This window comes from Tribolium madens, unplaced genomic scaffold (assembly GCF_015345945.1).
Source record: "Tribolium madens isolate multiple individuals breed KSU strain unplaced genomic scaffold, Tmad_KSU_1.1 Scaffold_91;HRSCAF=231;Tcas5.2_LG7, whole genome shotgun sequence".
NCBI lineage: Eukaryota > Metazoa > Arthropoda > Insecta > Coleoptera > Tenebrionidae > Tribolium > Tribolium madens.
Genome location: NW_025401063.1, coordinates 2159619 through 2169918, shown reverse-complemented (window position 1 = coordinate 2169918; position 10300 = coordinate 2159619). Strand labels below are relative to the sequence as shown.

The following is a 10300-nucleotide window of genomic DNA, read 5'->3' as shown; positions in this document are numbered from 1 at the left end:
CAACCAACACTTATCAGAAAAACAGATAAAATTGTTGATGTTGTCGCACTTGGTTTTAAATTCTAGACACGTTCCAAATAGAGGATTATTTAGGTTTAATGATCTCATTCCGGAGAGGACTCATTATCATTCATTACATTCGATGCGAGTCGAAATAGGTAATAAGATATTTTATTCCTTTAATGGATTTAGGGTTGCTTTCAGTTACTTTTCAGCAATGACACTGCATGATTTACCCCGAATAATTAATTAACCCTATTTTAGGCCTGAAAGAACGAAAGAACGCGATATGTAACTCATTAAGTTTGCTCGGTTTAAAATAATTAGGCACATAAAGGGCGATATTTTCAGACAGTTAATGAAACATTTATAAAAGAAGCTTTGTGCTGAAAATAGCAACGTGTTTACCTAATGAATAGGGATAGTTATGCCAATTTGATGCTTAGCTGGGTGAAAAGTTTCTAAATTTTCTCCTGAAACTGCCACGAGAAAATTGTGTGAAACAATAAAAGTCGTGAGTGCTCTAAATTGGGTTTCCCCCAATGAAATTCCACGAATCGAAACAAAAAATTAAAAAGGCAATTTCTCGGATTCTAGCGACCTCTCGGGGACTGCCATACGCGCTTTGCCCGTGGATGGCCTTCGGGAAATCGACGTCCTCAAAGTCCAATCCACAAAGTCGCTCAAAGTATTTCCTTCAGTTTACAACTTCAAGGTAAAATTGTGATTGTCTCGAGACAATAACTCGCAATTAATCACCCCATTTTCAGTATATAAGAGAAGCATGGTTGACCTACCCGTACCATTGTTGCGCTTTCAAATTCCCCCACACCCACAACCCCTGGGAGTACGAAAGACACAATCGGTTTGTGAAGCAGCAACGGCTGGCGTGCACCGCCAAAAACGCCGATCCCAGTTTGAGGGCCCTGTTTAGGGCTGTGCCCCCCAATGCGAGTGATTTTGAGGAGCAATGGAACGGCGATGAGATTTTCCATAATAGCACGATGAATCTGAATAATGGATCGCCGGTTACTACCGCCGTTTGTGGGGAGATATACCGGAATTATCACGAGGTTTGTAAGTTATTGCCGGTAATGCAAAAAATGGGTTTAAGAGCGGTGCCGGAGTTAATGCACGGGAAATGCACAGCCAAATGGCCGGTTTTGCCACAGGGGAGTAATTGATAATTTACAGCACCGGGCCGAAAAGTGTTTTTTTAAGTCATTTCGTTGCAAGCGTGATAAGGACACTTAAAAACAGAAAATAACAACCTAATTAAATTTCACATAAAAAACGTGCCAAATATAACTTTTTATCAGTTTGCAATACCAAAACTTGTAATTGATAAAATTACATTAAAATTTTCATTACAATCGTATCGAGTGCGTCAATTGACATGATTATTAATCGCCGATTAAAAACCAATCGTTCAAATTTTAAAATTATTAATTAAAAATTATCATTTATGAATTATTTTTGTTCATTATCCAAATTCTGGACCATAAGAAAAAAGGTTTTAATAGCTCACCATTCGACAAGGACACATTCATACAAATTCCATTTGACAAACAAAAACAGAAAATAACAGACCGATTTAGAATTTTAAAATAATAGAAAAAAATATAATCATAATACAGGGTGTCCTAGGTAAGGATTTTTGGCAATGACAAAATAGGGAAAACGTGCCAAATTTGACATTTTACAACACTGGACGGAAAAGGTTTTTCTTAATTCGCTTCGTTGAAATCAGAGGTGGCGAGTGCGTTAATTGAAAAAAATATTAATCACCGATTAACAAATGAGTTTTTAGTTAGTTTGTTTAGTCCAAATTTCAAAATTATTAATCAAAAATGGCCATTTACTTGTATCAAAGATTTTTTGCACATTGTCCATAATCTGGGCCATGAAAAAGAAAAGGTTTTCCTAATAGTTCACTGTTAGACAAGGACACATTCATGCAAATTTCATTAAACAAACAAAGACAGGACATAACAGACCAATTTCATTTTATTAAATATGGTCGAAATACAGTTTCTAGGTAAGAAAATTTCGGTAAATAAGAGAAAATTAGCATCAGATAATAGACAATGACGAAATAGGAAAAACGTGTCAAATTTGACATTTTTTGTCAGTTTATAATATSAAAATTTAACGTATTTGCCATAAAGGAATAACTGATATTTTATAGCACCGGACGGAAAAGTGTTTTTCCTAAMTCACTTCGTTGAAATCCGAGGTGGTAAGTGCGCCAATTAACGAGATTAACAGAAATTTTTAATTACAAAATCGTTTAAATTTCAAAATTATTGACTAAAAATGGCCATTTATCATAAATGATTTTTTCATCATTATCCATAAACTGGGCCATAACAAAACAAAAGTTTTCTTAAATCGTATGACAAAATAATACATAATATTTCATAGTTCACTGTTAGACAAAGATTCATTTAAACAAATTTTAATAGACAAACAAAATCAGAAAATAACAGACCAACTTCGAATTTAAAAAAAATAGTAAAAAATATAGTCAAATGCAGGGTGTCCTGGGTAATAATTTTTCGCTAAATGAGAAAAAAAAAACAAAAATAGTAGATGGCATTGGCAATGATGAAATAGCGAAAACGTGCCAAATTTATATTTTTTTGTCAAAATTTGACGTATTTGCCATAAGGGAATAATTGATATTTTCTAGCACTAGTCGGAAAAGTGGTTTTCCTAATTCACTGGAAAATTATTATTAATTATCAATTAACTTTTTAATTATAAAATTGTTCAAATTTCAAAATTATTAATAAAAAATGGTCATTTATAATCATTTTAATCTAGGTCATAAAAAAACAAAGGTTTTCTTAATAGTTCACAAGTGAACAGCTGTTAGACAAGGACACATTCATACAAATTTCATTAAAACAAACAAAAACAGAAAATAACAGACCGACATAAAATTATAATATAATGAAATAGCATATAAAAAAACAGAAAAATATTTACTCAAATGAATATAATAATGTTACAAAATTCTAAAATTGAAGGAAAATAGTTCTTTGAATTATGTAAATTTTGAAAAACCATACAAGCAGCATGCACATTTTACGGACAATCTTGTCAACTTTACGGACAAGTTTTTTTTTTTTATGGACGAAATCAGAAAAATTAATTTTTTGGCACTTTTTAATTTTGTCAAAGTACGAAACTGTCCTATTGTCTTGGTTTACCCTGTCATTGAGCAAAAATTGTTTACAACCTTGGTAAGTAAATAAATATTAGTGACTTGTTTTTAAGACTAATCGATTTTTTAATAATTTTTTTCTCTGGAGCACTGAAATGTTAAGTTCTTTTCTTCAACTGAAAAAAATAATATAAAAGCTTCAGTCAAAAACCATTTACGTCCTTTGTGCCATAAACTGCGCCTGACAAAACTTATTTATTAAAACATTTTTCGGCTATATTCGGTTCAATACTGCGAAAAGAGTAACAAAAAGTACACTTTTCCTCCCTTCTAAAGCCGTTACGTGCAAATCAATCAATTAGCCCGCGCTTGATGTTTTTTAATTAAAAATTAATGAAAAAATGATGTCGCAATAATAATTAGAGTGTACTGAAAACGCAATCATATTTTAATGTTAATAACCTTTTTGCGTCTAGAAATGTCCAATTTATTGCCTCTTAAACGTTTGTCGCGCCTTTAATCACCATTTCCTTTGTTTGATTGTGTCGTAAAAATGAGTTTTTGCATGAAACAGGTCAAGTGTGATCCGGCCCCGGACGCCTTCAACCCGTGCGAAGACCTGATGGGAAATTGGGCTTTGAGGATTCCGGTATGGTTCATATCGTTATCGGCAGTGATAGGAAATCTGTTCGTAGTAATAGTCATCTCGACGTCTCATTTTCGTCTGACAGTTTCGAAATTTCTCATGTGCAATTTAGCCGTTGCTGATTTATGCATCGGAATCCATCTGCTGCTCATCGCCGTGGTGGACGCCTGCTCCATAAGGGCCTATTTCAATTACGCCATCGATTGGCAAGAAGGTATTTATCAAAATTTTGCACCCATTAAATAATTACGCACACACTCAATTCAAACTAATCGAATTGTTTGCCTAAACTGCCATTTATAAAAATTAACCCATTATTATGACACAAAGTCAATACACGTGTTTGGGAAAATAATGACGCTGAAACCTCCTTAATTGTGTTTTACATAAAGTTTTACTCGAGACAATTGGCGGATTGTGCTGCAAAGTTGCTAACTTTGTTGAGGTAAACAAGAAAATCTTATAAATTGTCATTAAGGCAATAGAAGTGTGATCCTTCGCTTTTACTCTTCTTAATTAAGTGAATGAAAGTGGCCCAACTTTTCTTCAGCGCCCACGTTTCATCACTTAAGCCGCTTTTAAAGAATCATTTTCATGCGAGAGGTTTTGGTTCCGGCGAGAGGAAACTTGATCGGATTTGAATTTAAAAGTCAATGTTTTTAACACTGATGAGACAAGGGGCGGACACTTTTTTGAATTGTTTTTAAATTTTTCAGTCAAAATAAAATAGCTACATATTTTTTTATAAAACCAACTTAAGTTAGAATTTTAAAACCAAACAAATGACATAAACAAGAACAAAGTTGTCTCTTCTTGGAGTAAAAATCATTGTTTTTCATCAAATTTTTTAAAACTTAAACAAAACAAAACGGCAAAACACTTTTTTAGGAATATTGAGGATTTTAGGAGGAATCTTAGAGAGGCAGAATAACAAAATTTTCAGATAAAAAATTAAAAACCTGTTTCGTTACACTTCAGTCGTTTTAGAATTAGGAAATTTGTATTTGCGTGGTATTTTTCCCTTTATGATATTTCAGCAGTATTTTTTGTAAATATTTATCTTTAACGAATTTAAAAAAATGAACTACAGAATAAAGGGGGAAAATCAATATAAAAAGAGTTCATATGGAAACTAAAATTTACAAAACCACATTGATTTAAATAAACAAATTCCATCATTATTACATAGTTTTGAAATATTTCGAACTAGTCAGCGAAAGCTAACAAAATTCAAATGTGGCGAATTTTCCAATACTCTCCCAACTACAAATTTCAATTATGTCGGGTTTTGAGGCGTTTTATATTCATTATTTTTAACATTGATGAGACAAGGGGGCAACTCTTGAATTTATTCCTTTTTGGTAATTTTTGAAATGTTCTGGAAATTTGATCGGATTTGAATTTAAAAGTTGAGACGTTTAATTTTCATTTTTTTTTCAGGTTATTTTTTAAGTAAAATATTTTTTTTATAAAAGCAACTTTTATTAGAATTTTACAGACAAACAAACATAAACAAGAATTAAATTATTTTTGTTATTACCAATAAATCTTGGAGTAAAAACCATTAATTCTTTTGTTTAGTAAATTTAAATTAATAGAGGATAATTCCTCTTCTCTTTTTTCTTTTTATTTTTTTTAATTTCGTTAGACTAACAAAAACAGAAAATAACAAACCGAAAATTAAAATAAAACAAAATTTAATGAAAACACAAAGAAAAAACATCTATATTTTTTAACAAAAGAACAGTTACCACTTCACAAAATTAAGTCTTAAAAATTGTCATTGGAGGAGAATATTCCCTTATGTGACAAACTTTGAAAAACTATCCAAGCAACATCACACAACATGTGATTTACGGACTATTTTGTCAATTTTATAGACATATGAGTCTGGAAAAGTACTACTTTACGCACTGTTTCTCTTTTCTTCTCTTTATTCCCWTCTTTATTTCTCTTTTTTCGAAACAAAAWCTTATTAAAACAAAAAAAATCCAGAATAGCATTAAGTCAAACAAAATTTTCAAATGAAAAATAAAAAATCCTGTTTCATTACACTTCAATCCTTTTAAAATTAGGGAATTTGTAAACGTACATACATTCACGTCGCATTTTTCCCTTTGTAAATTTCCGACCGTATTTTTTTCCTAAATATTATCCTAAATAAGTAAGATGACATGGGGAGGGGAAGAAATCAATATAAAAAGAGTTCGGATGGAAACTGATTTCCCCAAACCACATTAATTTAAATAATCAAATTCCATCATTATTACATAGTTTTGAAATATTTTGGACTATAATAGCCAGTTTTCCAATACCCTTCCAATTACAAATTTCAACTATTTGAGGGTATTTTTAAATACCGCTTTCAACAGTCTCGTGAATTATTCCACACATATGCAGTACTCTGAAACGGGAATTTCGAATATGTGATGCAAGAAACAGACATCAAAGATGAGTATTGAATACGTAATACTCGACAAAATCAGCATTCAAAATGTTTCAAGGCATGTTATATTAATGAACACGACAAATTTAGCTTAGATAAAACCTCATTTGTTACGTAAATTAATTTGTTTGCACAATTGGCATAAAATATAATTATTTACCAACGAATAATCCGCGGTTGGTTCAATCAATACAGGGTGTCCCAGCGAGTTGAAAAAGTCCATTAGTGACCTTTAAATGGTAAAATTAAAAAAAAAATTATATAGGACATTGATAGATACTAATCTAGTGCATCACCTAAAATTATTTTCAACCGTACAGCATGTCCCAAAAATAAGTTACGATACAAACTTGAAAATAATTTTAGTCGATGGACTAGATTAGTATTCACCAATGTCCTATATACAGGATGTTCGATCCAAGTCGCCCCAACCGATGACAGCTAAACTTACCTTTTTTTTCAAAAACTAAATTTTCAAATAATACTATTCATTCCTGACTTTCGTAGTAAATGCATAAATTTTTTTTGGCACATCCGGTGTAGCCGGAAATGTTACCAAATTTAGTTTTTCAAAGGGAACACCTATGTTTTTTTACTCGAAACAATAATAATTGGCATGAAAAATACGGTAAACAACTATTTGTTACATTTTACTTTACATTATGCACTCAGAAAACAATTTAAATTTTAGAATTTCATTAGCAAATTTTGTAACGTAGGCGTCAAGGTATTCATGCAAAAAGCAATATGCTTGAATACCGTTTAATTGTTATTTTGACAAAGCCTAATTTGTGAATAAATCTTATTGAGATTTTTAATAATCGATGATAATAATTACGACGAATTAGTAGATCAGCTTGAAGAGAAAAATACCCAAATTGTTGAATATTTAGTCGAATTGAAAAACAACTGAGACGAACAGGTTCGCTTCTTAAAACTAAAAAACCTGTGGTTCTTAGGAAGAACAAGAAAATAGAAATCTGAATGTTATGTTATCAGTCGAAAAAAATCCAAGAGTTTCCATAAGAGAACTCGCTCATCAACTGACAAATTAGATTTGTCAAACCAACAATTAAACTGTATTTTTTTTATTCACACCTTTCCTTTAATATTAAAAATCAGGCTACGCGACCAATTTCCTTATAAAATTCTAAGATTTAAGATGTTTTCTGATTGCATTGTGTTACGCAAAATGTAATAAATAGTGGTTTACCGTATTTTTCATGCCAACTATTATTGTTTCGAGGAAAAAACATGGGTGTTCTATTTAAAAAACTAAATTTGGGAGCATTTCCGGAAACACCGGATGTGCTAAAAAAAATTGATACATTTATTAAGAAAACCAAGAATTAATATTATTACTTAAATATTTACTTTTGGAAAAAAAGAAGTAAGTTTAGGTTTTATCAGACTTGGACCGAACATCCTGTATATATTTTTTTAATTTTACCATTTAAGAGCATTAGGCTAATTACACACCCAACAATTTTTTTTTTAATGTGATTGATCTATTGACACGTGTATCAGGGTACATTGACATCCTAATTACGAATTTGATAAGAAAAATTCTCCATCACGTACAGATTTTAAGTTACAGGAAAATAGTTTTCTCAAATTTTATCGTGAAAATTGTTCATTTCAAATAGAAATTAATTAAATAGACGACGAAAGAAATTAATTTATTCACAATATTGAAAGATGTACTCGTATAAGATTCTGACATAAATCTGTTGTAGATGAGTTTTTTACAAAACCTGACTTTCTTTTGTAGGGTGTTTTAACTTCCCTTATCAGGAACCAGCAGTAATCCCCCATCATAGTTGGATCCCATCTCCCTTGGTACCTCTTTTCCATCGTAAATATATCCTGGTGGAACCTTTCCCCTTGCTCGTCACTAACAGCATCCAAATTTGGGGGAAAAATTTTTTAATGAGAATGGAGAAAATGAATTTTAAGTGTTTCGTTTTTCGGCGACTTTGTCGAACATAGTTGCATATGATATCTTAAAATGCCTAACTTTAAAATCTGACGTGCTGTGGAATTTTCTTTATCATTTTTGAGTTTAGAACATAGAATTGAACAAAAAATAACTGTTTTCTTTTCAGTCACAAAATGCTTGTTGGCTAGTGTTATCTCACAAATAAAGTCTGTTTTTTTTTTAAATGGAAATTACCAAGTCAAAATTTTGGTGAAAAAATTGGTAGCAGCTTGTCTCCACAGCCACAAATTTTGTTTGCTCTTTGTTTTTGCCCCTAGAAATTTTGTCAAAAAATTATGGTTGAGATGTCAAAATTTTGATTTTTATGAATCTTGTGTGCCTGTTTGCTCTTTGAAAGCGCTATAATTGAATACCTGAGGACAGACATCATTACCTAAGGTCTAAAGACAGAATTCAGTGCTAATAATTTTGACAGAAATACACCGCAAGTAAGTACAATGTTGTGGACAAAAATGAGATTCTTGCTACAAAAACTTTGAAGAAAAAGGATGTATATACAGAAAAAAGTTATTTAGCAAAAGATACAAGTAGGTATTATGATGATTGGCAATAAATTTTGTGTAATTGATTGAAATGAGCTCAGTTGATGCATTTTACAAATTCTTCTTCAGCTTTAGTTTCAAAATTGTTACTTTTTCAACTCGTTCCTCAAAAAACGATGCAGAAGACACTAATTTATTTGCGTTCTTTCCGAGGTTTTTTCTCATTCATGTTTATTTTGTATTCTTGTCCATTTCTTCCTTTATTAAAATTACCATGAATGAACTTACTAGTGATGCCAACGTTAAGACTGTTTGGCATTTCCATTTAAAAAAAAAAAACAGACTTTAGTCGAAGATTTTTCTCTCGAGTTAATTTACTCTCCCCCAAATCAGGCAACGGGTGTCGCGTCGCCGGCACTCTCACCATCTTCGGCAACGTCCTCTCCGTCTACACCCTCGCCGTGATAACAACCGAACGTTGGTACACCATCACCTGGGCCATCCATCTCAACAAACGTTTAAAACTGCGCACGGCAGTTCGCGTGATGATCGCCGGCTGGATTTGCGCCCTCTTCATGGCCTGTCTCCCCCTTCTGGGGGTGAGCAGCTACTCCAAAACGAGCATATGTCTCCCCTTGGAGAACAAGGGCAAAGCCGACACGATCTATCTCTCCACTTTGCTCGCTTTTAATGCGGTCGCTTTCGCCCTCATCTGCGTCTGCTACGGAAGCATGTACAAGTCGATCCGAGAGGGGGGACATACCGGATCGACGACTTCCGTCCGGTCGGACCTCACCGTCGCCAAAAGGATGGCTTTGCTGGTGTTTACGGATTTCGCCTGTTGGGCCCCCATCGCCTTCTTCGCTCTCACTGCACTCCTAGGTAACTTATAGCCTTCGCATTTGTTATTTCCCTCGGTGCTATGCACCTCGACTATAAAAAATCTTTTCTCGAGCTGTGACTCAGCGAGTTAGTGAAGTCCATTCTTTACTGTTAAATATTTCTACAGGTCTTAAAAACAACAGTTTAAAATATTCTACGATGCTTAGTTTTTAAGATATTGAGTAATAAAATTACGAATCATAAGGCCAAAAATCGACCAAAATCTTGACAAAAATCCAAAAAATTTTCAACTTTGAAATGGATTCATATAACGTTTTTACATTTCTAGAGGTTCAAAAGATTCAAATAAGTGCATAAAACGTTATTTGGTCAAGTTTAAAAAATTACGAATTATTCGAGTTTTTGAAGGTGAGCGGTAGTAAAATCGTAAAAATAGTCAATTTACTAAAAGTCGTAAAAACGCTTGAAATATGGTTTTCTTGACGTAAAATTACGCGCTGAACACGATGCAACAAGTTAAAATACTCTACGACGGGTGTTGACAAATTTTTACTTTTTTTATTTTGTAAATTGCGGCAAAACTGTGTCTCAACGATATAATATTTTGACGTAAACCTATGTAAAATGTTCCGGGGAATCGATTGGCGTCAATTAAACTGCAAAATTCGTAGTAGTTTTGAAGTTATAGTCGGAATTAAATTCTCGATATTTTTGA

The 10300-nt window shown here is 32.5% G+C and overlaps 1 protein-coding gene across 2 annotated transcripts in view; it reads left to right on the top strand.

The window, feature by feature from the left end:
* Positions 1-10300, top strand: part of LOC123010982 (lutropin-choriogonadotropic hormone receptor-like) — a 35203-nt gene that overhangs the window by 21800 nt on the left and 3103 nt on the right. For both annotated transcript variants that reach the window (XM_044408216.1, XM_044408215.1), the window contains exons 10-13: positions 598-715; positions 771-1073; positions 3744-4029; positions 9136-9624. In XM_044408216.1, the coding sequence (XP_044264151.1) occupies positions 598-715; positions 771-1073; positions 3744-4029; positions 9136-9624 (1196 nt within the window). The remainder of the gene's footprint in view (positions 1-597; positions 716-770; positions 1074-3743; positions 4030-9135; positions 9625-10300) is intronic.